Source organism: Apostichopus japonicus, chromosome 21, assembly GCF_037975245.1.
Source record: "Apostichopus japonicus isolate 1M-3 chromosome 21, ASM3797524v1, whole genome shotgun sequence".
In the NCBI taxonomy this organism is placed as follows: domain Eukaryota; kingdom Metazoa; phylum Echinodermata; class Holothuroidea; order Aspidochirotida; family Stichopodidae; genus Apostichopus; species Apostichopus japonicus.
Window position 1 is genome coordinate 4,243,343 of NC_092581.1, and position 27,327 is coordinate 4,270,669.

The 27,327-nt window shown below is 37.7% G+C and overlaps 2 protein-coding genes across 9 annotated transcripts in view; one reads left to right on the top strand and one right to left on the bottom strand.

Annotated features, from left to right (window-relative positions):
* The first annotated feature begins 212 nt into the window (after positions 1-212).
* Positions 213-26,062, top strand: LOC139962447 (uncharacterized). 5 transcript variants are annotated; one of them, XM_071962409.1, is made up of 8 exons: positions 213-395; positions 2,567-2,586; positions 12,248-12,776; positions 13,753-13,943; positions 14,777-14,906; positions 15,427-15,753; positions 16,415-16,783; positions 18,961-26,062. In XM_071962409.1, the coding sequence occupies exons 3-8, from the start codon at positions 12,323-12,325 to the stop codon at positions 19,137-19,139; spliced, it is 1,650 nt and encodes a 549-aa protein (XP_071818510.1). In that variant the 5' UTR covers positions 213-395; positions 2,567-2,586; positions 12,248-12,322; the 3' UTR covers positions 19,140-26,062. The 5 variants fall into 5 exon arrangements, with proteins under 5 accessions (XP_071818510.1, XP_071818509.1, XP_071818508.1 ...); XM_071962408.1 differs by lacking the exons at positions 213-395; positions 2,567-2,586 and adding an exon at positions 8,205-8,488; XM_071962407.1 differs by lacking the exons at positions 213-395; positions 2,567-2,586 and adding an exon at positions 8,618-9,230 and having other exon boundaries at positions 9,657-12,776.
* Positions 25,942-27,327, bottom strand: part of LOC139962443 (uncharacterized) — a 42,825-nt gene continuing 41,439 nt past the window's right edge. For all 4 annotated transcript variants that reach the window (XM_071962396.1, XM_071962398.1, XM_071962395.1 and 1 more), the window contains one exon: positions 25,942-26,985. In XM_071962396.1, coding sequence (XP_071818497.1) covers positions 26,795-26,985 — 191 coding nt within the window. In that variant the 3' untranslated portion in view covers positions 25,942-26,794. The remainder of the gene's footprint in view (positions 26,986-27,327) is intronic.

The following is a 27,327-nucleotide window of genomic DNA, read 5'->3' on the forward strand; positions in this document are numbered from 1 at the left end:
GTTTGAAATCGAGTACCATCTTTCAAAAGTACTCGATTAGTTCGATAAGTGAAAAATGGATGCATAGAACAAAAGGTGGTCCTCCTCATGTATGACCCCCTCCCCTCCCCCTCTCCTCCCCTACCCTCCCTGCCTGTGTATCCTCTTATCCCTCTGCTCGAAACCTTTCCATTGCACTTCAAATTCAATTGTTTAGTCGTTTGTAAAGTATTGATGAAAACGAAAGTTGCAAATTTGGCAAGTCGGAATTTTGCAACGTCTATAGTTTAGCGTATACCCTCATGAATCCTTGAACGGATTTACAGTATCCGTTTCGCAGCAGCGTGTACAGTTGTCTGTTGCCTGCAGTTCTCTCTATTCAACCAAATTCGAATATGTTTATTGACACCAGCAAGGTAAGTCAATGCGTTTTATTTTTATCGGCTATAAATTGTCGATATGAAGTGATTATTTATAGCAGGAAGTGCATTATTGTGTGGTTAATGTTTATACTGTAGATTTTAATAGCTGAATAGGTTAGTCTCTTTTTGTTTTGTTTTATATGAGTCGTACTCGAATAACTAATGATGAAACAAACAAGTGTTGAACTATAAAAATAAAAGTATATAGCACATAGGTTCATATATATATATATATATATATATATATAGGCCTATAGTATACAGATGTCAATTTGCGTATGTACGCAGATGGTTCTGAGGGGTAAAGTGCGTATTTACTAAGGTAAAACGACCGTTGTCAGATACAAACGTTAACCAACTCAGATCACTATAACCAACAGCCGAATTTGTTATTTATCACGACAAAGGACAAATATTGAATTTGCATAACATAATGAGTAAATTGGACCTTGATATAGCATTCAGTGATTCTGATATAGCTCCCCCCCCATCCTCCTCCATTCTCCCCGCCCTCCTTCCAATTCTTAGAAGTTCAGTGAACATTTTATACTGTGATGGTATCGGTAGTATGAATATCTATAGTTTCAGATACAGGTTACTGAGGAACTGTTCACACTGTCAGTGCGAGTGCTTTAAAGCATGATATCGAATGACAGTATATAGAGTGGTATTAGCATTAGGAAAATTGTCCCCAAGTCTGAAAGATTCGTACGGTGAGCAATACAAGTATATACATGTCTTGTCGTAGAAGAATAGGAACGATCGCTGTTTTCCCGGGGAAGGGGGGGGGGGTAATTTCAGCACATGATATATAAATTACCGGTATGTATCTTAACCAAATCTGTGTTAACGCGATACTACATTAATGCATGCAAACAGAATTTGTCTCGGCCTGTATGGCGGTTTATCATGTAGGCCTCACATAACATGTCACTGAGTGTATAATTTATATGATACTTCTTCACTATAGGCGTGTATACCATATCAATTCCTAGCGCTCTTCCTTATGCAGCGGAGGAAAGTCACAACAGTTACTACCAACACCCCTCGTTGACTTACTGTTAGGCCATGTTTTTCTTCACTGATAACAGTTCTTTCCTCATTTCATTACACTTTGTCTAAAACATCTTTAGAAAGGTGGAATAAATCTCTTCATATCTCTGTTGTTTTCTAGTTTCTATTTAGCATGGCACAATCGGACTTGGGGGGTTAAAAAATGTAGAAATACGTAACTTTTGAAAACCAAAAGTCATACGTAAAACACACATAGCAACATGTAGCGTCGTGTGGCTTTTGAAACTCCCATTTTTGAAAGTTCAATTGTGTCACTATAACACTGGCCCTCCTATTTGTCTAAATTGAATATGCATTACAAATGAGTGACAGATTCTGTACATATAAAAATTATTGTGATTGGTTTAAGTTTTCAATCGGACCTAGGGGTAACAAATGAGAGTCTTCGTTAGAAAATATCGACCTTCTTGCCCAACCTCGAGAGACGCTATTGTAGACGCCCGCGTGGTAGCGCCTAGTATAGGGGACTGTAACTACGCACTGCTTAATCGTTTATGTGTAATTATATTAAATTTTGTTATTGTACCGTTTAGAACTCAAAATTAGTTTAAAAACACATTAATTGGTAGTTTTACCCACCCAAATTCCCATATACATTGAGAATGCAATAGTTTGCGTCACAGCAATATAAAAAAAAACCCGCAACAGAATGGATCAGTCCAATCTTCCTGACCGCGTTGATCCACAGCGCTCACGTTTGGGAGCGATGAGTCACACTTAATCCTTCAAAGAGCTTATATTGCAGTACTTTTTACACTGTCGTTTTTGGGGGTGAAGGAATTGATATGGCGTTATAAAGTACGATATTTATTGTACATATATTGTACATTAGTCATACAGGAATACTCTATAGCAGTCGTGCAGCCTCAGAGCAAGCCAGACAGCATTGGTTCTTGTTTACGACTTAACCATAGATATAAGTGATATTTCCGCAGGTAATTTTGGGCTCGACTGGCAAGTTTAGGGAGAGTGTATATCTCCTTCCGAATTGATCGTCATACAGGAATCAATAACATATAATCGTTTCATTGTTTTCGAATCCCGAAAAATACAAACAACAACATCAACAACTCAATTGTTTACTTTGACAGGTCTGTCAGTGAAAATGCAGGTAAGTCAATGGCTAAATTATACATCTTATATATTTTAAATGCGCTTTTCGGTTAATTTTCGATCTGTATATTGAACGCTACGTACACAGTGTATCGGTACACTGAAAACTTAAATTGGTTCACCGACTAACATAACGTTAGTCCATCTGGTGCCTCTCCCGACTAACATAGCCTTAGTCAGTTGCTATACCGACTAATTTATTCCTTAGTCAGTTGGATTTCTTAGTCGGTCATCTTAGTCCGTCAGCTTAGTCGATCAACAATTTCTTAGTCGGTAAATGTATATTAGTCAGTTACATTAGTTGGTGACATTAGTCGGTCTTTACCGACTAATTTATATGAGCCACCGACTAGTTTATAGCAGGTTTTACATTAGTCAGGATGGTGCCTCTCCCGACTAACCTTTCTTAGTCGGTATCGACTGACTAGTTGCACTGACTAGAATCACTGAAAGAATTAAACCCGACTAGTTTCACTGACTAGCATCACTGAAAGAAAAGAGAGCAGAAGAAACACAAATAATGTGTACGTTGGCAGTATTTATTTCTGATAAAACTTCTGATGTCTACAGAGGCTGACTTTCGACTGATAGAGAAGAAATCACTGTAAACAAAAATCTGAAAATCTGATTTTATTCCAACAAAGTTAAGACAAGTTAATGGATCAAACATGAATCGCACAAGTATAGCACTGCACAATAATGCAAAGTTGAATCTTGGGCAAGGGTTCCTCATGACTTTCGTTTTAAAGTGGTACCCCAAATCGACACCAGTTAAGTCTTCACGAACAAAGAGTGTTTCTCTTAACTACAAATGGCCTCCCACTTGTCTTCAGGAAGCCAAAATCTGCACCTGTGAACAGAAAATATGATATACTGTACGTGTAAGCACAGATACAGATATAGCACATGATAACTCACATTATCATAAACATACATTTACATTAAAATTTTCTAACATATTGGGAGGTATACATTTAAATCTAGGTCCCTCAAATTATATGCCAGGGATAGCAGCTTTACCAAATAATTATTAGCTTTGCACAGCATAACACCAAGTTATTTTTCAAAGCTTAATAATTATGTTAATCATGTTAATAATGATCCCAATAGACCGGGAGCCCAGAGGGTTTGGTTAGCTGGGAAGGTAACCAATTGCCTTGTACATCACAATGTTCACAGTACATTCCTGTATATGAAACCTGACGACTGGCAAACCGACTGTGGTGGGTGTGACTGGGAGAGCAATTTTAAAGTCACCTGATAGCTAACCTAGATCAGTTTTCATGGTAACACATCAAAGTAAGTACAATGCGTCAGGTATGGCCCCAAGAGCAACAAATGGCCATCGCCAGTAATTATTGGTGGTGGGGTACCCCTTCCAGTGATCAATAATTGACCCCTCACGGCTGACCTAGGTCAGCTCATGAGGTAACCACTTGAAACCTACTGGAAAATGTTGGTTAGGACTTCAGATGCAACTGATGGGCATTGCCAGTAATTTTTATTGGTGGGGTACCCCTGCCAGTAGACCCCCAAAATGCCCATCCCCCATTGACCTAGATGAGCTCATGATGTAACCAGTTGAAAACTACTGGAAAATGGTATCACTTCATATGTAAGGGATGGGCTTAAGTGGAATTGTATTCCACTTAAGTAGAATACAATTCCACTTAAGTGAAATGCATTTCCACTTAAGTGGAATACAATTCCACTTAAGTGGAATGCAATTCCACTTAAGTGAAATAGAATTTAGCTTAAGTAAAATGCAGTGACAAGTTGATGAATTCAGCTTAAGTAAAATACAATTAAGCTTAAGTGGAATGGTATTCCACTTAAGTGAAATAGAATTCCACTTAAGTTAAATAGTATTCTGCTTAAGTGAAATTGAATTCCACTTAAGTGAAATGTATTCGACTTAAGTCGAATTGTGAGGTAAATGTTAAAACGGCTTGCCATACGCTACTACCCTAAACGGAAGGTGCTACTACTCCAAATTGGAGACGCTACTACCCTGTATCCAAGGCGTGTTTCCAAGGCGTGTTTCCAAAACAATATGTATAGAGGGGTCATCATGAAGGTCAATCTCCAAGCCGCGTGTGGTTATTGCGTAATCAAACAAACCACATTCTTTGCTGACAACACCGACCAATAGCAACGTTTTTCTGTCAACCCATTATTGTTACTCACCGTGGCGCGGTTGCAAACATGTCCGTAACTTCCGTAAGGAAAAGGTGTATCACCAATAAACTTTAGTATGATTTATTTTGTGTTGGGGGATGGGGGTCCTTTACACTGTGACTCTTGTTTCAGGTTTAAATATATGCATGAGCCATTAACTATGTTACTAAAATAAGTATATGAAAGACTCATACTTAAAAGTTTTGTATTGTGTCATTAGTGTATCTATATACTGTCATCCTGTTTGGACAGGGAGCTCTCCAAGTAACAGCTCCTTGGTTTCACCACGCCAAGTTTATTACGTTCCTCAAACACAATCTACCCTACAAGATTGTATGGGTTAGGTAAATTGTAATCATGGTAACTTTGGCATCAAACTTCACGAAACGTTATAGCCTACCCACGCCCCAGTCACGGGCACATAATTCCAAAGGTGGGGACTAAATTCCAATCGCTCTCCCTGAATGATTTGTTGAGGCACAGACGGGCTGTGACCATGGGTTTCATGAATGTATATTTTTCTGCGGAGTGCTCTCAGAAGAAATTTACACAGTTAAGGCTTCAAATGTATGTTTAGCCAAAAAAAAAATTAGGTACATAATTAGGTTTATATGTACACACGGTTGTGTAGGTAAAAACTTTAAATTTTGAAGAAACCATATTCAAAAGTTGGTTTTTTGTTTTCACGTTTTCCCCGAAATACCCCCACCCCCCCCCCCCCTCCGACGACTAAAACTTTACCCTTCGGACAGACCATGGAGGTATGGTCCCCTGTCCCTCTCCTTTCATACGCCATTGATCAGCCCTTAAATGGTATTCTTCGCCGAAATAGTCATTAATCACTTTCTGATAATAATTTGAAGAGGGCGAACCAAGGAGAGAACATACCTTCTTATTAATACATAAAAAATAAAAAAATTAGTTACTATTGTAAAAATAAATACATAATGCACTTGTCATCCAGCCTCTGAAAAGATCCTGCTAGGATCGAAACGTCAGGCCCATTTACTTTGACGCATTAGTTACTATTGTATACTGACGAACACAGCCTCGCCCCCTCATTAAGATACTCGTAGAAAATGTTTCGTTCGATCAATCGGGAAACCTTTGCCTCTTTGGATTGAAAACGATGCATTTTTGCACAACTCTGAGAGTTGAACTATGAGATATGCGATTCGCGTATTCGCGTATCTTCTCGTCCACGTCGAACGACATTCTTTGTAATTATAATATGGATTCTTTTTCGCGTAAACTGTTTGAATTTTCCCACAAGTTAATATCGAAACTAACGTTTCATATGGTAGTAACCGTTGATACTCTCAATCTGTACAGACATGAATATGTATATGTAGGAAAACTGAAGAGTGGCCTTCGTTGACCCCGTGTTCATATTGTTTTGGAAACACGCCTTGGAAACACGCCGTGGTTACAGGGTAGTAGCACCTTCCGTTTAGGGTAGTAGCGCCACTAATTTACAGTAGCATCGCCGCCTCTAGTAGTAGCAGCATCGCCTATTTAGAGTAGTAGCGCCTCCTTTTTACAGTAGCATCGTCACTTAGGAGTAGTAGCACCTCCTGTTCAGAGTAGTAGCATCTCCTGTTTAGAGTAGTAGCACCTCCTGTTTAGAGTAGTAGCTCCACCTGTTGTCCTTTTGGCGTTCCATACGCGTACCTGCTTGAAGGTAACCAGGCGCGTATCCAGGATTTTCTAACCCGGGGGGGGGGGGGGCGAATTACTATTTAAGCGGAGCGCCACCATCGGTTGGCGCGGAGCGTACAAGAAAATTTCTGGTTTTGATACCCCCCAGATCACCGGAAATGGCACTTCTTGGGCTTGAAAATGACCAACCAGATGTACACTTTTGCCTGAGAACCGCAGTATTTCCCAAAAGTTTTTTTCCATCCATAACCTTTTTGAAGATTGTCACCAGTCACACATCATGTTCGACCTCATTGCATGTCCTATGGATCATTGCGTTGTAGGTGATTCTACGTCACGGCCCACAATATCCGAAAGCCCGACTTTTCAAGGTTTTAAGCCCATTATTTGTTGAGGATTTGAAAATTCACATTTCTCGTGAATAAAATCACTTCAGAACATACCCATAATGTTGCACAAAATTCAATCTATGGATAACCAATATAGAAAAACCTCCTTGAACCCCTAACAGACAGGTCAAAATTGCACGAGTAGAGGAAAGTATGATGAAGAATGTTGGAGAGGACATTTTGGAAAATTCAGACACAGTTAATTTCTTGGTTTAGAAATATTAAAACCTCTTATAATGGCTATTATAAAACTGCGTTGAAGGAAATGCAAAATACCAGATATTTCCGAAACCGAACACTACACACATAGGCGTAGGTCCCGTAGAAGGCGGGGGCTGCAGCCCCCCGCAACCAAATTTTCCCCATTTTTTTCTGGCACCTACTGAAAGAAAAATAAATAGCAATGAATAGCTTAAAAATGATCTCCTTGGTAATTAAAATAAAGTTCTAAGCTTGGCCGATATTACTACTGTAAAAGAGAGTTTTGACATAAATGGATCTGTATGCTTTTTCTCCATCTACATAAGACATTTCGTTGTTACATTAGCATCCGGCGGTATACTGTGCAACTTTGACGGACATGCATTTCAATGCTCACTGATATGATGTTATATCTGCTCTTTGCTTTACCAATTCGAAAATGCGTGTAGCGAGTAATTGCCAAGGGAGGGGCGAAGCCTGTAGGCTAACTATCTAAGCGAAGCGCCACCATGAGTTGGCGCGAAGCGTACAATAAAATTTTTGGCCGAAAATGCCTCCCAGATCGCTGGAAATGACACTTCCCAGGCCTTGTAAGTTGCATCTAAGCATTGTCTATTTTGAAATTACTAGCGATGTCATAAAGAAAATTTGCTCGGGGGGGGGGGGGCGGTCGCCCCTTCCCGAAATGCGTCATAATCCCCGACGACTCGGTCGAGTTCAACAAGACCAGCCACAATTGGTTCCATATAGCACAATTGTACAATTGTTTAAGGCGTCCATACACACACACGCGTTATGATAGACCATATATAGTATTTATATAGATACATTAGTGAGAGAGGAAAACTGGAAACGTCAAAAACGGAGTTGTCGGTGTAAGGGGTAGGGTAACGCGCACACCCCCTCCGTAATCCTTGATCTGTCACTGGCTACCCTGTGTATATAGTAGGGATCAGCGCTTTAAATATGACTGTTCTTCTTTCTCTTCCCGAGGTCTTGGCTAAAGGGGGGGGGGGGAGTAGAAGATAGCCAACTTGGCTATCTTCTACTCCCCCCCCTTTTCTCCTTTTTCTCTTTTTTTTTCTTTTTCTTTTCCCTTCCTTCCTCTCCTCCTTTTCTTTTCCCCCCCTCCTTTTCCCTTTTTTCTTCTCTTTTTCTCTCCTCTTTTCCTTACCCGGGGGGCGCGCCCCCAACGCCCCCCCTGGATACGCGCCTGGTAACGGACATTAGTAGCGGACAATAAGAGCAGACAATAAGGAAAAAGCGAAGAGAGCTATCTAATATCTAGCGGACCATACCTTCAAGCAGGTACGATTTGTGCCGCGTTCGTGGGAACGGGGTAGTAGAGGGAGCTGTGCTGTAACCCTTGATGATGTAACCCCTATTGGTCGCACGGTACACAACTACACCAACACAAGAAATCATATTTCTGTGTGATCTAAACAACTCGCCTGCTTCATACTGTTCACACATGTAAGCGTGCTTTTTCTGTCGAATTTTCATGAATTCGTCGCACATCTTGTATCGCCTTTCTGTCGTATTTGATACAGTAACTTATGTTGTTTTTGTATAACTATACTCTAGGCGTAAAATTATGATTTTTTTAAAGTGGCCATGACACGAAAATTTCAAAGTCCTATATTTTTGGGATCCATTAAAGAATGTTCTCTAAAACATGTATCAACCAATCTGCCAGTTTAAAACTTGATTTTTCAAGTCGAAAATTGAGAATGAATTTACCCTTTTCGGCGTTTGAAACTTTGTTTACTCGAAAATTTTCCGATTCGCATGACGTCATGTGACGTCACGTTTTGAACACATATTTGTTGTCGCTGCTACGGTACCATTCACGTACACAGTAGACAAGTACACATACCACTAGTAGTTACTAAACAAAACACCGATCACAAGTGCGATATCAAATCAAAATTTCCTGTGAAATGGCGGATCCAGAGCCAAATGCGGCAACCGAAGTTCAAAGTGATAATGGTTCTTCACTAGGCAGTGAAATTGGGCTATAATTAGAGTGCCCTTTCTCATATTCGAAGCAGAGAGTGAAGGCGATGATCATTCCAATATTGAACCGAACGCTGAGGGTGGAGCGGAGGTGTTAGAACCGTATCAGTTCGAGCCTGTTAAACGAGCCGAAATTGAAGCTCCACAACATATCGAAGAAGAAATCCGTTCGAAACCATTGCAAGGAACATACAACGTGGTAAGAATTTATTAACGAAGCATTTAAAAACAAAATCCAGTCCATTTTGTGCATGTGTTGTTGGAATTCGCGGAACACCCTAAACCGTATTGTGCGTTGTGTTACGGTAACTTACAACCCATATGTAGAGTGTGTAGTACTAGTAGGGTTGGTTGCATACTGAAAGTTTGGCTCGGGGATGTAAGTTGCATTATGCAGCCATGCTAGGTAGGCATATGTGTTATTTCATACTCATTATTACTTGGCTAGTACTTTGGCCTGGAGTTTTGCAAATCAATTTTCTGAAACAAAAGAATGTTTCATGATACATGGAAGGTGTAAAATCACAACAAATGTAACCATAACTGTACATTGTGTGCCTGCTTGTTATTGTGGACATCATGGCCAACATTAATACATTTTGAACTTTCATAAATTTTTTCCCAGGCAGTACAGATACATAGCCTACGGTCAACAGGTTCAATGATACTTGGGGTTCCTAGCAAGACACGTCAGGGTTGTGCTACCATCATGTGCAGTCCAAAGGATCAGAAGTGATTTTCCAGCCAATGGTCATTACACTGGATTCAAGTTGCCAGGAGAAAACTCATTGTATAGGAAGCCTTTCTAAACTACGATTGTGTTGGATTATCAATCCGTCAGGGTTCCCTCAGTGTTGATATATTGAAATTCAAGACTTTTAATTCAGGATGAAAAGGTTATTTTCCAGACCCAACATCAACAATAAAAGAAAAGGCATGATTTGAAGCATTTAGACACAAGTATTGGTGTGACCGTGATGTCATATAATATGTGCATAAGGGAACGGGCATTGATCTTTTTAGGGGCATTTACCTTGTTGATTCGTACCTTTAATCTGGAAGCCAAAATATCCATATCACCAATGATATTTGACAGAAAAGTCATAATAAAGACCAATGGAGGCAGCAGAACTCTTGAATGTTTAGACTGTTTCTTCAGCAGCAGTTGGTTTGTTTTGTAGTCTTTCTTCAAAAACTCAGCAGTACACCCTGTTAATGGTCTTCGATTGTTTTAATGCGTGTGATGCTGTGTTTCACATTGCCCATCAGTGTTGTACATGTCGTCCTGCGTGGGTAACATTTTTGCATATGAGTTGCGTCGTGCAGTGTTTCTTGGTTTAAATAACCCTGTATTGTATTTGCTTCTGGATTATTCTAATTAATTTGTCACAACAACGATTGATAGCGATGGACATGCAACTGCTTTGTAGGCTTAAAGCAAAAAAATTCATGTAAGTTGTTTTCTTTTAACCTCCTTTGATGTCACAAATTACATTAGTGTAATTTAAGAATGATAATGTTTATGGAAAGTACAGTTTTACTTTTATGTCATATAATACAATGATTGTTGTTAATGTTAGTTCAGATTGTCCAGAATGACTGTCTAGAACTGATATTGAATAAATTTTGTTCAATGATTTAACACTTGAACTATGTTGTGTGAATTTTTGGCTCTGTGACTTTAAAATAAATCGCTTTGAGATTTAATTAAACAACCTTTGGAATAAAATCTTTTTACCTACCTATTTTGACCCATCCCCATTACCCCCACTCCCTCCACAACATAATAAATGGTTTTCCTGGAATAGGAATAAGAAATTATTGCTATAATTAACTGATCCAGCATATTCCAGAAATAAATTGGGGCACTGAGATTTGTTCACAAGAAGATGTAACCCATCGCTTCTGAAGCTAACCTCATAGCTTATTAGTATACAATAGAGCAATGAAGGGGGTGTTAATTTTGATGATACAGTAAAATCTCTTCGTCTATTGCGACTTCAGTGTAGTAACGCTAATACTATAGTACTACTAGTGCTCGGCGCGCTACCTCCTAAGGATCGCCACTTGCCCCATTGGAGGTTTCCTGTTCCCCGATCTGGTCTTCAGAGTAGTTTTTTGTGGATTACTTGACAGAAGAATGACTCTTTTATGTCGAACCGTTAAAGTCCATTTGTTTTATTTCATAACAAAAAGGAGGGATCGTAGTATGCTTCCGTGAAGTGTTCGCTTCATTCGGAGCTGCATACTGGCTAGGCCCAGTGAAATCGGCGCTGGTGTTGTGCACTAACTTGGTCATAATCGCCGTGTTTTTTTTCGTCCTTCAGCCATGGATGAAGGCTAATTGCATGGGTAATGATATTTATGCAGCCCCAACAACACAACGGACCGGCATTTCTCTCGGATATTTTACAACAGTTGTAAAACAAACTTGAAATTTCTAACGATATAGCGTAATACAGTGGTTGTTCTCTCAGTGTAAATGTGCGTGTACTGTATATGGAACGGTATGATCGTCGCGCATCCGATACATGCCTGAGCTTTGCACGTGTGTTCCTAACATGACGTCATCATTGTCTTGTTGTGAAATCGCATTCTCAGATATCTATTTTCGGATGCGAATATTAAAACGTTAATTACTAATTAGTCCTTGAGGTTTTCAAGGTGTTGAGGATAGTTTTGAACATAGATTTTCTCATAGATTCAGAGGAAGTTACTTTCGATGAGTTGGATTTTTCGTGTCATGGCCTCTTTAACGCCCGTGTACTTTTGTTCTTTGTTAAGTTGAACTTAATAGTAGTATAGGAATAGGCTAGTTGTAAACTTTCAGCCTGTGTTGTGCACACGCCGATGCATAAACAGTATTTTAAACACTCCCGCCCGGCACCTTCCTTGATGATTGATTTACAATTTTTCTCATGACCAAATATTGCTGAAATACTTGGAAAGTAAGTTAGTGCCAGAGGAAAAAGATAGCACCATTTGCCATTCAAGCCTAGGCCTACTTCATTTTCCTAAAAAAATAAAATAAAATATTCCTGCACATCCCTGAGACCTGTGTTAGTACTATAGGAACTATTATTTTTTCAGTCAACACTCAGTCAAACCTTATGTGCATTGTATGTCTTGATGTTCTTTGAAACATGGCATAAAATCATTATCTCTCTAGATATTTATGATGTGAAAACTTATTTATTAACCTTTTCATATTTTTAGGTCAAAGGATCATCTCAACCATTCAGGTACTAATTAGACTGTTTAGTTTGTGTGTTTGTAGAGTCTATCAATACAATGCCGCGTGTTTCCGAAATGCCACAGTGCCAGGAACTTGAAATGCTTTTACATAGAGTTCAGCAATTAGAGAGCATAATGGCTGCCTGGCCTGCGGAAGAGATAGATCTTCGTTTATGTGAAATGGCCCAAGATATTAAAATCTTCCCAGACAAGAAGCAATTAAAAAAGAAATTAGCTAGAGAGAATAATGTCACATTTCATGATGGGAAACCTGTCACAGCTATCTCACAAGGCACCAACAGCAGAGAAAGTGTTATTCATCCCTCCAGTGGAAGTTCCATGAATCTTGGACGTGCAGCTCGGTTACCAGAACCAGCAGAACTGACGGTCAAGTACGCCAAATATCCAAATTACGCTTATGAACAGGCTCGTCTGGAGACCTATGGAAGATGGCCAAATAACCATTCACAGATCCCAGCAAATTTAGCTCGGGCAGGTTTTTTTGCTACAGGTAAAATTGTCATTATTCAGCATTAATTGACCAAATTTGGACTATGGAGATAAATCTTGATTGTATCTATTGCTTTTTCTACAATCTAGCCGTACCATACTCAACAACAGCGAACATAGAATTTCAAGGGGTAGGGGGGGGTGTGGGTGTATATACTACATTATAAACTAATATCTCTTCAACTGTGTAATTCTTAGTATTACCAACCTGATGATCTGGGTTTTGTTTTTAATCTTTGTCAATTTTGACCCCAAAGTTATAATTTGTAACCTGTGAGACATAAATCAAATGTATGCAATTGAGAAGCTGAAACTAATATTCATGATATCATACATCTCAAATTAGCAATTGATGAGAGATCAAAACAAATTCAACAAAACAAGGTCAAACTCAAGATGAGCAGAAAGGGATTGGGTGAGATTAATGTGGCCCTTGTTCAGTTAAAGGGTGTGAAGACTCGCACAAAAAAGAAACGTCTCATGCTGGTAAGCTGACCTAGTTTCAAACAGGTGAGGTGTAATGGAGGTGTAATAGACACCACCATCGATCCCAGAAAATACAGACACAGCTTGCTACCGTCGGTAATAAGACACTGATGTACAGTCGATACATACAGCTACGGTCAATACCCACAACACAGTGTGCATACAGTAGCAGCGATGGACATCTCAGGTCCAGATAGAGATAACAAGGTATCACGTTTCATTACTGTCTGCATTTTGAAGTGACAAGGAGAAAACTTCACTTGCAAGTAACGGAAAGTGAACTTTTCAGAGCGCGGCACGCATTTTTGGGCGAGTCTTCAACGCCTTTAAATGTGTACATCCTCACCAAAGTTAATTTTTTAGTTAATCAGAATTAACATATCCATTGTTGATCCGGCATTTGTCATTGTATTTTGTTCAAGTTTCAATTATTTTCTGTGTTCAGATGCAGATATAAATATTTAAACAAAATTGTGCTCTCTTTATCCTAGGTGATGAAGTGAAGTGTTTCTACTGTGGTGGTGGACTCAAGGACTGGAGCTTTGGTGACGAGGCCTGGGAAGAGCATGCCAGATGGTTCACTAGATGTGAGTGGTTACTACAGCAGAGGGGCCCAGCTTTTGTTGATGCTGTGCAGAGGAAGTTTGGACCCTCGGGTCATTCAAACTTTGAACCAAATATGGTAAGGACCACTGGATATGTAGTTGTGTATCTTTATGGAGGGTGCAGTGGTGTTAGTGGTCTCCCCTTTCTCTGTAATCTTTATTATCTACTAGGGACCTCATAATCTCCATGCACACCCTTTCATGAACAGAGAGTAAAATGGTAGAATGGTATAGGTCATTTGGGAAATTCTGTCACAAGTGCTACAATAGGTCTTGTGTCAAAGGTCATCAGTATTGACCCCAAAGATGCCAGGAAGTCCAATATAGTAATGGCCACTGATCTTGGTGAACATTTGACAAGCAGTTTGTTGTCCACTCTCAAAAATATTTACCTCGGTAGGATTGTCCAATAGTAATTTTCCGATGCAATTTCTCAGAATAATTTGTAGCACTTTATAGAATGCACACATTGGAGGAAATACTGATAACCCTTTAAAGGAAAGGGAATTTGCCCCTTTTTTCCTTTTTTTTTAACTCAAGCACATCCACCATAGTGAAATATTATGTTCACGGATAACAGGAATAAATGATGAAAGCAACATTTTACCAGAATAGTGACGAAACTGCTGTACAGATTATGCACAGATGTGTTGCAAAAATTTGCACACAGTACCTTCAACTTATTTCATTAAGCTCTAAATATTCTACATCTGTCATCATGTCTGTGCTAAGGACTGCTGATGGTAATCTAGAAACAAATGTATAAAATGATAACTTGACAAATTGGTAAAATCCTACATCAAAGAAATTGATCCATTCAGGGACAGACTGGAAAATCAATCAGTCATTGAAACTCATCGTTCTAATTTATTTATCGTTCATTTAAATTATCAATTCATTTATTTTAAAGGGTATACCTGCCAAACCAGAGCCAAGACCAGCTGAGCAAAGGAAAATGGAAAATGGAAATAAAACACAAACTGGGAAGAAGCAACCAGATAAAGAGAAAGAAGAAAACAATAATATACCTGTTAATGAAAGTAAGTGGTCTATAACCGACCTAGGAATTACTAAAGAAAGTGTATCTAACCCGCCAGAGAGAATTGTGGTCAAGTTTTGTTTAATATGGCAATTGACTTGCAATCTAAGGATTGCAGGTTCAAGCCCTCGCCCAGATCACTATGTGTTGTCGTTAGGTTTAAAGACACCTAATACCTATTGCCTCGCTTCACCGAGGTGTAAAATGGGTGGTTACCTGTGAGGTAACTTGTAAATATAGTTAAGTGCTGCAGGGATTAACTGTTGTATAGTCATGTGAAATGGCTTTGGCATTTATACAAGGCTCTATATTAAAACTCTGTAACTATAGCAAAGATTTATAGAAAGTCAGTCTCAACAACCACCTCCCACTTCACCACAAACAAATAAAGGGAAAGTCATATTCATTGCAGCAACCCATCAGAAAAGTAGTAGCACTCCCCCTCCCAGCCCCCTCCCAGCCCCCTGGTCATTACTTCTATGTTAACACACTTTGGTTTCTGCGTTCCCATGGTGATTTAGGAGTTGAAGAACTATTCCAGTCTGACGTTGCTCAGTTTATGGTAGACTTGGGACTGGATGAGACCCTCATCAAGACTGTCCTCCGAAAACGTCTTGAGTCTGGTCAGAGTCCATACCAGACATCTGAAGAACTCTTTGTGGCCATATCTGAGGAAGAAGAGCGACAGCAGGCAGGAGCTGTCAGCAGTGTCCCAGCGGAGGAACCCGCTTCACAGAAAAAGAAATCCAACAAACGGAAAGTATCCACCGATCAAGAACCAATGAAGGATAAGCCGCATGACAGTTCCAGGAAATCTCTTAAGAGGAAGCAACCTGCAAAACATGAAGGTATGTTTTATTAAGTCTAGCAAAAAAGAGCCGTTCGCATTTTGACAAATTTTGATTATCGTGCACCAACCAAATCCAGTGAAGGATTTTCACTGTCGTCCGGTCGTCCAATACGACTATAAATTAAAAAAAAATTAATGGACTACCAAATCTTTCAAAATGTTGTGTGCTTGGTCGTCCTTCGGACCACCAAAAAGAAAATGAAGGCTTTGAAGAATTATTGAGCCTAATTATATTTCATTAAAAACGAAAGTCAATTCAATTAAATAGTGGTTGATATTTTGCGAGAAGTTGTGAATAGGGTAAGGGATCGTTTTCAAACATAACGGTCATATGATCGAAGGTCAACAAAGGTCAATTAGTGGTCGAAAACTAGTATTTTTGCAATAACTTGAGAACAAAATGTCCGTCAAGGTTGGGAGTTATGCTATTGTAACCCAGTAGTCAACCCGCATCTAGGTGACCTTTGGGAGAGAATGAAACCCTCTTTTTAATTTTCTCTCTCTGAACGCCAGTGCGTCAAATAGGAAAGCCATTGTGTCAAAATCGCATCATAGCGGCTTAGCGGAAGCACTGGTGGTCACCAAAAAAAAGGTTTTTCTAACACCCTCATTTAGATTACTGCTTCTTTGTGTGATAACTACAAAATGTGTTTTCCTAGAAGAGGAGGAGGAAGAGGAAGAGGAAGAGGAGGAGGAAAGGGAGGAGGAGGACGAGAAGGAGGAAGAGCTAGAAGGGGAGGAGGAGGAAGAGGAGGAGGAGGACGAGAAGGAGGAAGAGCTAGAAGGGGAGGAGGAGGAAGAGGAGGAGGAAGAGGAGGAGGAAGAGGAAGAGGAAGAAGAGCTAGAAGGGGAGGAGGAGGAAGAGGAGGAGGAGGACGAGAAGGAGGAAGAGCTAGAAGGGGAGGAGGAGGAAGAGGAGGAGGAAGAGGAGGAGGAAGAGGAAGAGGAAGAAGAGCTAGAGGAGGAGGAGGAGGAGGAGGAGGAAGAGGAGGAGGAAGAGGAGGAGGAAGGGGAGGAAGAGTATGATGGTGAGTTGTAATCATTGTAGAAAGACAATCCTGGATTTGAGGTTTTAAGGATTAACTTTTAGAAGAACCTTGTACATGTCTGCTTAACTGGATGCACTTAATTTAACTGGTAAAAAAGCATATAATTTGAAAAGAAGTAAAGATGGAGGTAGACTTCCCAGAATAATTTCATGAATGTTGTTATTGACATTATTGTGCTTTTGTGTGATTCATTGTTAGACTGTGTTAGGTTTCCCTTGGTCGTGAAATAAAATCTGTGAATTTTGTGAGCATTCGAAACTTCATCTTGGAAAAGAAACTGTAAACGACAAAGGCAAATGAATATATATAAATGAAAATCGTAATGAGTTGGAAAATCAAGAACAGTGAAAAAACTTTCAGCCTCCACCGGGATTCGAACCACGGGCCTTTCTCTCTGTACGCGGACACCCTAGCCACTAGGCTATGGACGCTGATTGTATGTCCAGAGGTTCGAAACCGGTAAGAAAGGTCGTAAATCCACTGTAGGCGTTTGTCACCTGTATCGAACAATACTAGTTCTGTTTTTGGTGACATATTTTGCCTTACTCTAGAGATCAAACATGATGCTAACCAACTCGAAATCATTTGTGATTCCTAAAGCCGGATCTCGAAAGAGATACTTTGAACAGACTTTATGTTAAGGCAATGGAGGTAAACGACAAAGGCAAATGAATATATATAAATGAAAATCGTAATGAGTTGGAAAATCAAGAACAGTGAAAAAACTTTCAGTCTCCACCGGGATTCGAACCACAGGCCTTTCTCTCTGTACGCGGACACCCTAACCACTAGGCTATGGATGCTGATTGTATGTCCAGAGGTTCGAAACCGGTAAGGAAGGTTGTAATTCCACTGTAGGCGTTTGTCACCTGTATCGAACAATACTAGTTCTGTTTTTGTGACATATTTTGCCTTACTCTAGAGATCAAACATGATGCTAACCAACTCGAAATCATTTGTGATTCCTAAAGCCAGATCTCGAAAGACATACTTTGAACAGACTTTATGTTAATGCAATGGAGGTAAACAACAAAGGCAATGAATTTATATAAATGAAAATCGTAATGAGTTGGAAAATCCAAAACAGTGAAAAAACTTTCAGCCTCCACCGGGATTCGAACCACAGGCCTTTCTCTCTGTACGCGGACACCCTAACCACTAGGCTATGGACGCTGATTGTATGTCCAGAGGTTCGAAACCGGTAAGGAAGGTCGTAATTCTACTGTAGGAGTTTGTCACCTGTATCGAACAAAACTAGTTCTGTTTTTTGTGTCATATATATATTGATATATAGGAATCACAAATGACTTTGAGTTGGTTAGAATCATGTTTGATCTCTAGAGTAAGGCAAAGATGTCACCATATATATATATACAATCAGCGTCCATAGCCTAGTGGTTAGGGTGTGCGCATATAAAGCGGGAGGCCCGGGTTTGAATCCTGGTGGAGGCTGGAAGTTTCTTCACTGTTCTGGATTTTACAGCCCATTACAATTTCAATTTATATTAATTTGCGTTTGTGATTTACCTCCATTTCATTAACAAAAGTCTGTTCAAAGTATCTCTTTTGAGATCCGGCTATAAGAATCTCAAATGACTTCTAAGTGGTTAGAATCATGTTTAATTTCTAGAGTATGGCAAATATGTCACCAAAAACAGAACAAGTTTTTCTCGATACAGGTGACAAACGCCTACAGTGGAATTTCGACCTTCTTAACAGATTTCGAACCTCTGGACATACAATCAGCATCAGAAAAAAAAAATTATCTTCTAATGGGATGTTGAATTCTGCTTTCAAAACTTTCTTTTTACGTTACGTCTCCTGTTGTTGTCAAGCGTTTAAAATCTTTATATCATCCTATCTCAAATGATATTTGAAAAGTACAGAAAAAGAACGTTGTGATCAATAGACAGTTCCGTGTATCAACCAGTACCACAGAATACGATTTTATTTTCACGACTAAGGGAAATCTTGTCGAGAAGTATATAACTCCCCAGTCATTCCTGTCTTCAGAAATTAAACGATGCGCCGCCAAGTTAAAGAATAGAAATTAGAAACAAAAAAAGCAAACCAATAAAATCAACCAAAAGTGGTGAAAACAATACTAAGCTCTCTAGCTAAATCTAATATCAGTTTCTAACTATCTTCCTTTGCAGAGTGGCTACGAAGGAAACTTTGTCAGACTTGTCGCAGCAGAGCTCGAGAGGTCCTTAATTTGCCTTGTTGTCATATGATGCTGTGCCAACCATGTGATGGGGAAACCTCCTGCAAATATTGTTGTTGTTACTGTAGATGTATAATTAAAGATCGGGTGGTTGCGGAATATGAGCCCTAGGAAGTAAAGTGTACAGGTAATATCAAGTTTGTTTCTGTTCAAGATAATATAATCCAGAGGTTATACATATTTATCGCAATGAACCCAAAAAAGGCACCCCCTCCAAACCCTTAACTCTTCCCCAAAACAAATACCAGTGTCAAGAGAAAATGAAATATGAAAGTAGCTCCATTCCCCTCCCCCGCCCCCCACCCACCGCAATAGAGAGTAAATACAAAAACTTAATGGTGCTATATATGGCTATGACATCACTGTAAACTGGCATGGTGCAATCTTCTGCCAAGAAGGAAAGCAGAGGTAATAAAAAAAAAGAAATGTGCAAGATCATGTAATAAACCATGTTTATCTCCTGCGCTGTCTGTTAACTAACTTATGTGCAAAAACTAGCCCATGAAAGTTAAGTCATATGCATGTTCTGCTAGCTGTTGTGAGAGAGGAGAACAGCGAAGCTACAACGAACTATAAGAAAGGTCAGCATTACTCTGTGGATTGAGAAACATTTACCACCTTATGGGGTTCTTTTGTCTACTTTACTTTGTACAGTACTAGATATTATATGGAGATGGACCATAACCGAAGTGTCCTTGCTTTCACTTACATTCCATTTCCACACTTGAGGCTTTCAGTACATATATTTAATTCAGTAATAATCTTGCCAGTGGTTCGAAATAACGCCTGAACATGTTTGTAGCCTGTGACGAATTTAACATCATCATGTCACTCGGACAAAATATGGTCAGCGTATTATTCTAAATACAAATTCAATATTATTACTTATTGCTATATTTGAACTAAATGAAAACAAGAAAGTCAGTGCATTCTAGATAGACTCGTAGATTCTGCAATTTTACTAATTTAATCATTTTTTACCCAATCCTTTGATGAAGATAAACTTTGCTGGAAGTCATTTGATGGTGTGCACTATGGGAGTTTCTTGCCTGGTCGTTAATTATGACATTTGTTTTGTATTCTCTTGCTCTGGGCAAGTGAAAAGCAAGCATTAGAAGCGTTGATTTGTAACAACCGTGTGGTTGTAGGTTTGATGCACAACAACTTGGTGAAATAGGTCCAAAACAATATATTAATGGCATTGGTCAATTTGGTCTTGACGTGATGTCAAAGAGCAGGCGTTTTCCAAGTTGCGTTTAGCATTATTTCCATTCCATTCGGCGACGAATTTTAAATCAAGTGAATTGAAGCTAGTCTGTAAAGTAATGGTTTGATGTGATTTCAATTGCTAGTTCACTTACAAGTAATAACATCATAACTTAAACAAGTAGAACGTACTTTTTATCTGGTGTTTTAATTTTATCTTGTGTTGCACATGTCCAAATTGTCATCACCTTTCTAGAGAGAGATGCAAAGTTTAAAGGAGCGCTCAAGCTGGACAATTGAATATTTTTTTGTTCAAGCAAGGAGGTCCTACTACCTTCGTAGAACCTTGGTTCGAGGACAATGTCTGGAAGAAGGTGGGAGCAGTTTGCAAGTCACAACTTCACTGAGTAACACAAATTTGACTTTTCAAGAATCAATGTATGATCATGTAGTTTCTTGATCACCATTAAAAAAAATTATTCTTGATAAAACTATTTTAATTTCTACCAAAATTCTATCGAGAAGATCTTTCTTTTCATCATGTATGGTAATGTTTCAAATGTTTCAGTAATTTATTATTTTGTGCAATTAAAATCAAGCAGTATATAAAGATTTTTTTTTATAAAATGTGATGCACATTTTAATACTAAGAAACATTTTATTGTGCTCATTTTGTGAGAAGCTAACCATGAATGTGATTCAAATGTTAATTTAAGTTTACCAAAAGTTGCAATAAAAATCATGTGTCATACTTCACTACACAACTTGCCTGTTGGTTACTTCTGACAATTTGCAGCTGTCATTTTCACATGTACTAAGTATGTGATGGAATGGATCTGAAATTTGGTTAATGTTGCTGCAATTTTAATAACCTTGTTCTATAAGATTTATAAGATTTTGAAATGGCTCAGACTTAACATATTTTGCACAAAAAAAAAATTATTTTAATGTAACAGACTTTATTTAGATATAGTTAAATTTATTTAGATATAGAAAATTATTTAGATATAGTTAAATACAGTATTGAAAATAAATCATTTCCAATCTCAAACAGTTTTGTTTTTTTGTTATATTGTTATAAATTATTGTATGAGATGTTATATGTTTTGCAAATAAAGCTGTGTAGTTATGCAATGTAAAGTGACCCTGGAAGTGCTCCCAATAAACTCATTGGTATAATTTGTATGAATGCAAGCTGACTTTCAAACCTACAACAACAGTGTTGTCATAAAGTTGTCATAAAATATCACTCCCTTAGGTACAAATACATTAAAATACTACTTTGAATGTTTGTGATAATAACCAGATGCAGTCAAGCCTCAAAAATGATTAAGAATACATACATTCCAGACTTTTTCAGACATAACCTATGTTTTGATTCCTTATTGGATGCAGAAGGAATCTATGCGATGATGTGTATGTATAAGACGCTTGTAAACATGGTAAGTTGATGGTAGGTTAAGTGTGTGTGGATCCATCTTATTGAGTACAAGAAGCCTATTGTCTTCTGTGAAGTGCAATGGTCATTTGGGGGTAACAGAGGTCAAAGTCTGAAAACTTTGTGATCACATTAACTCAAAAAGTACATCGTTGTTGAACTTCATACATGGTATGTAGATTCTACTTGATGGAGTACAAGAACCCTATTGAAATTGGTGGAGGACATAGGTCATTTGCAATCAACATTTAAGTGAAAGTATGAAAATGTTGTAAACACAAGAAGTACATCTTTCTTGAACTTCATACGTAGTATGTAGATCCAGCTTGGTGAGTGCAAGAATGCTATTGAAATTGGTAGTGGTCAATGGTCACATGAGGTCAACAGGCATTAAAATCTGTAAACTTATTAAACACTCCAAACTTGAAGCTACAAGTAATCAGTGTGCAAAATATGGCTTATCTCCTTACAGGAATTTATTAAGCTTTATGAACCAACTCGTTCCCTGCGCTCTTCTAAGGTAGCATACACCCATTAAAAGCCCCATGAACTTACACTCTAAATCAAAAAGTAATGTGGTCTTAAGTCTAGATAGAAGTTCTTACTAGCTAAACGCTACACATCACCGGATAGCTGACAAGTGGCCTTTCATGGCACCATCAATTTTCCGTATCATGACCATGTAGATTTTTGGCTATCCGAGCCGGAAGTTTTCGTCACTTGTAAACAAACCTCTTCACTCAGTGGTAAACAATTTTCGTACAACGCTCCTGGGAGGCCTAAAGGGGTCGAAAATTGCCTCAATAAACCCAATTTTCTCACCACATGTACTTCCATTCATACTCTATAACATGCAAGCCACAAAAAAAAAATAGATCATGATTAATAACAGATCAAAAAAGATGTTCTCCTGATGCTTTTTGGCACTGTTCCTGAAGGAGAACAATCGAGCAGATGTGGATATAGACAATAGGAGTATGCCACCCTAACAAATTGTTACTTTCTGTTACAGTAAATCCCCGCACTCAATTTTACGGTGGACGTAGTTTTTAGTACGCTGCCCCATATTTTTGGAATCAACTTCCCATGAATGTCCGCCAGGCTCCATCTGTTCTCAATTTCAAATCGATGCTCAAGACCCACCTGTTCGGTTATGTTTTTGATCACTGATGTTGTTTTTCTCATCATTTTTCGCCTTCATCTTGTTTGTGTTTTGTTGGCACATCAAGGCATCTGCATTATGCACATTATAAATGTACTTATTATTATAATTATTATTTAATTGAAATTTTAGAATGTAGATCAAGTTTCTTTTCTATAAATGAAAAAGTCCAAAAAAGACAATTATTCATGTGAATTGCCCTTTCTATGTGGCTGGTTTGCAATATGTTCCTGTACTTTATTCATACTTTATTTCGTTTCACTGTTTACAAACAATTTTTTTTTAAGCTTTTCTAAAATGAAGAATCAGAAAGAAGTTTCCATCGTCAAAGTTTGAATTGCTTATTTTCTACGTGGCTGGGTGACATGAAAGTGCCTGCTTCAAAATCAAACAGAAGGTAGCTGAATCTAACAAAATTATAACAATGCATGGTAATTTACTTAAGTTATATATAAATGTTCAAAATGTGGAATATGTTGAAATGATAAACATAGATTGATATTTTTTCTTTGTCTTACTTTTGACATATGATATATCTGCGAAACCAAATTCTGCCTGAACTGATATCCATGTCATGCTTAGTGTGAATAAAATATTGCTAAGACAAGGAATATATTTCCCCATAAAGGCTAGAAATTAAGTACAATATGCCAGGAAGCTAACAGCTTTATAACTTGGTTACAAAATCTTATACAAACTTTTAATCTTATCTCTACATTGATTAACATTGACTACTCTAATGACACAGGAATTTTAAAGGTACAAGTTTGGCTTCCAGTTTTAAGGGAAAATGTAAAATGAAAAACCTAAGGACACCGGTGAAAATATTAAACCACTTTTACCATCAATGAAGTATCAATAACCTTACCAATGGATAACTCTTTGTTCTTCCAACTTAATTTGTGTTTTTATCATTGAAAACAAATATTTATAAATGACAAATTTAATTTCAGTTTGTAGAAGAGAATTTCTGGGCATCTTGGGCTACAATTATATTCTTCTGTGTAAAATATAATTTACCTCTGCCTTACTGATTCAAGTACAGTTGAATATCACTGTTTTAAAAAATGCAGTAAACCATATATAATTTGTATGTTATTACACAGCCGAGGATCAGGAAAAAAATTTGGTAAACAGTACAAAGCTGGAACTTTGAAAGTAATTTAAATAAACAACACTTAGCAGCATGTGTCAAAATAATGTTACAACAGAATACAACCAATTTTTCAAAACATAGATTTATTAGCTATCAGTGTATCGAAATTGTCAGTGCATTGTTATTGGATACTTTTGGGAATAAAGTGCATGACAGATTCCTGCCTACGATGAGATAATTCATCCAAGTTATTATCCAACTTAACAGCCTACAAAATGCAAATGTGACAACAGTTTATGTAAAACCATCTTGCCAAAAGCAACATGACTTTTTTTTTCATTTTCTTAGTTCTTCTTCTTTTTCTTAGTTCTTCTTCTTTTTCTTAGTTCTTTCTTAGTTCTTCGTAGTTCTTTCTTAGTTCTTCTTAGTTCTTCTTGGTTCTTCTTAGTTCTTTCTTAGTTCTTCTTAGCTCTTACTGTTCTTTCTTAGTTCTTTCTTAGTTCTTCTTAGCTCTTACTGTTCTTTCTTAGTTCTTTCTTAGTTCTTCTAATAGTTTTTTCTTAGTTCTTCCTCTTCTTAGTTCTTCTTCTTAGTTCTTATAATAATTCTTTCTTAGTTCTTATAATAGTTCTTTTTAGGGATGCACCGGATATCCGGTCCGGCCGGACTATCCGGCCGGATAGTGAGCAATTATCCGGTTCCGGCCGGATATTTTTCAAAATCCGGCCGGATCTTTTTCAAAATCTGGCCGGATCTTTTTCAAAATCTGGCCTGAATTATTCCTTAAAAAGGTGTTGGTATTAACTTAAATCAATGTAAACTATTTCCAAAAATTAATAAAAACATTCAAAGTAAGGAAAAATTAGGTTTAACATCTTTAATTTAATTTTCTCAATGGTCTGACCCACTGTTTCTAAAGATCAACCAAAATAATACAACTACTGTAATAATATGAAGCTATATAAAACAAATACGGTTTGCAGTGAAATCATTTCTTGCAGCCTTCATCAGTTTAATATTGTGCAGTTAAAATAGACCATTTATATACTTATAATAGTCAAAATACTGTCCCATTATTGTTGACATTCATGTTTTCTCTGAAATTTTATGTGTAAAACGTTCTCTTATTTGGTTACATACGTCTGAATATTTTTAATTCCACAAAAAACCACTTCATTTTAAAGTTCATTCTTAAACCTTAGAATAACTTTTATTCTCATCAAAAAAGATTAATTCCAGAGCTGACAATGAAAACAATTTCAAAAGTAACCTTTCTACAGTTATCACATACAGAAACAATTATCTTCATAGGTAGTATGCAGTATTTTTCCAGCAAACAAATTTACATACTGTATCAAGCTTGTCAACAATTATATTGTAGTTATTTTATTAAAGAATGTAGATTACACCACTTCAAGTTATATTTAATCTCATAAATGGGGTCTTAATTTCACCTTCTTTATAATATGCGTATACCTCACCTAAGATTTGTTCATTGTTTCATACTTCTAATTCTTATTAATGATTTTCTTTTGTGTAATGAAAAAATCCGGATTTTATCCGGCTGGATTTCATGTACTATCCGGCAAAATCCGGTTCCGGCCGGATCCAAAAATTTGGATCCGGTGCATCCTTAGTTCTTTTGTAATTTTTATAATAGTTCTTTCTTGGTTCTTCTAATAGTTCTTTCTTAGTTCTTCTTAGTTCTTCATAGTTCTTTCTTAGTTCTTTCTTAGTTTTTCTTAGTTCTTCCTTAGTTCTTTCTTAGTTCTTTCTTAGTTCTTCTTAGTTCTTCTAATAGTTCTTTCTTAGTTCTTCATAGTTCTTTCTTAGTTCTTTCTTAGTTCTTCTTAGTTCTTTCTTAGTTCTTCTTAGTTCTTTCTTAGTTCTTCTTAGTTCTTCTTAGTTCTTCTTAGTTCTTCTTAGTTCTTCTTAGTTCTTTCTTAGTTCTTCTTAGTTCTTCTTAGTTCTTTCTTAGTTCTTAGTTCTTCTCAGATCTTCCTCTTCTTAGTTCTTCTTCTTCTTACTTCTTTTTTTTTTTTTTAGTGTTATAAATGATTGCCTCAAAGTAAAATAACTATATATGTTAACAAGTCACTGTCTTAATGAAAAGACAAACAATGTAAATTGAAACTACTCACAATACTTAACAAACATATTCCCAACATACCACCCCGATCCTACAGTCCTTGCCACTGGTTGCCGATTAGCTCTCGCGTCATTCTCAAAATGCTTCTCCCAACTTACAAAGCAAAATGTGGCTTATCTCGCTTTTACTTACAGGAACTCATTAAGCTTTATGAACCAACTCGTTCAATGCGCTCTTCTAAAAAGGTGTTACTTTCTGTTAAAATAAATCCACGCACTCAATTTTACGGTGGACGTAGTTCTCAGTACGCTGCCCCATATTTGTGGCATAGACTTCCCATGAATATCTGCTAAGCTCTATCTGTTAGTAATTTCCAATCAATGCTCAAGACCCACCTATTTGGTTATGTTTTTGATCATTGATCTTGTTTTTTCTCGTCGTTTTTCTAAAAAATGTACTTATTATTATTTTTATTATTACGGTTGCACAATCAGCACGGGTGACCAAATCTTCGTTGATCATGTCTGTGTTTTGTTGGCGCATAGAGGCATCGGCATTATATATGTACTTATTATTATTACTTAAATAAACATATTATTCCATATGGTCTAGTGATAACGACTAGTTGCTTCATCTCGAGCTGCCCCGAGGTCCATGCCAGGTACCAATGTATCTTCTTACAGCCATGAATTGAGTTACACATGAGACACCTAGATGCAGGGCAGAGCATATTTCCTCATTTTTTTCAGCATTTTTTTTTTATGCATAGAACCAATCACGGCATGTACACATATATTTTGTCGTCAATTTCAGTGCGGCATATCGGACATGTGTCTATCCTGGTTGCACAATCAGCACAGGTGACCAAATGTTTACAGGGAAGAAATAGCACCTCGACGTCGTTGTCCAGACAAATTTTACATAGGTTCTTCTCTCGAAGCTTTTCAATTTCCTGTGACTCCAAATCTATCAGGGGAAGGGAAAACAAAAAACAAAGTGTGGAGCCTGTATGTTACACCTAAAATTTCCAAGAACTAAATAAAATGTACTTTGAAGAACTTTTCATAACGGCTTTGAAATAATCATATTGCATGCCTAAGTACTTAGAACTTGAATAGCTCAAACCGAATCAAGCGTCTCCCAAGTCTTGACAACTTCAAACATATTACAAATGAAATAATCAACTGTATCTCAGAGTGAAAATCAAACCAATTTTCTGCAAGTAACAGCGAGTAGGTTTAAAATGTTTTACACCGGTCCAAAAATCGGGTACCCGAGAGCCGTTACCCGGTTGCCTTACACCACACT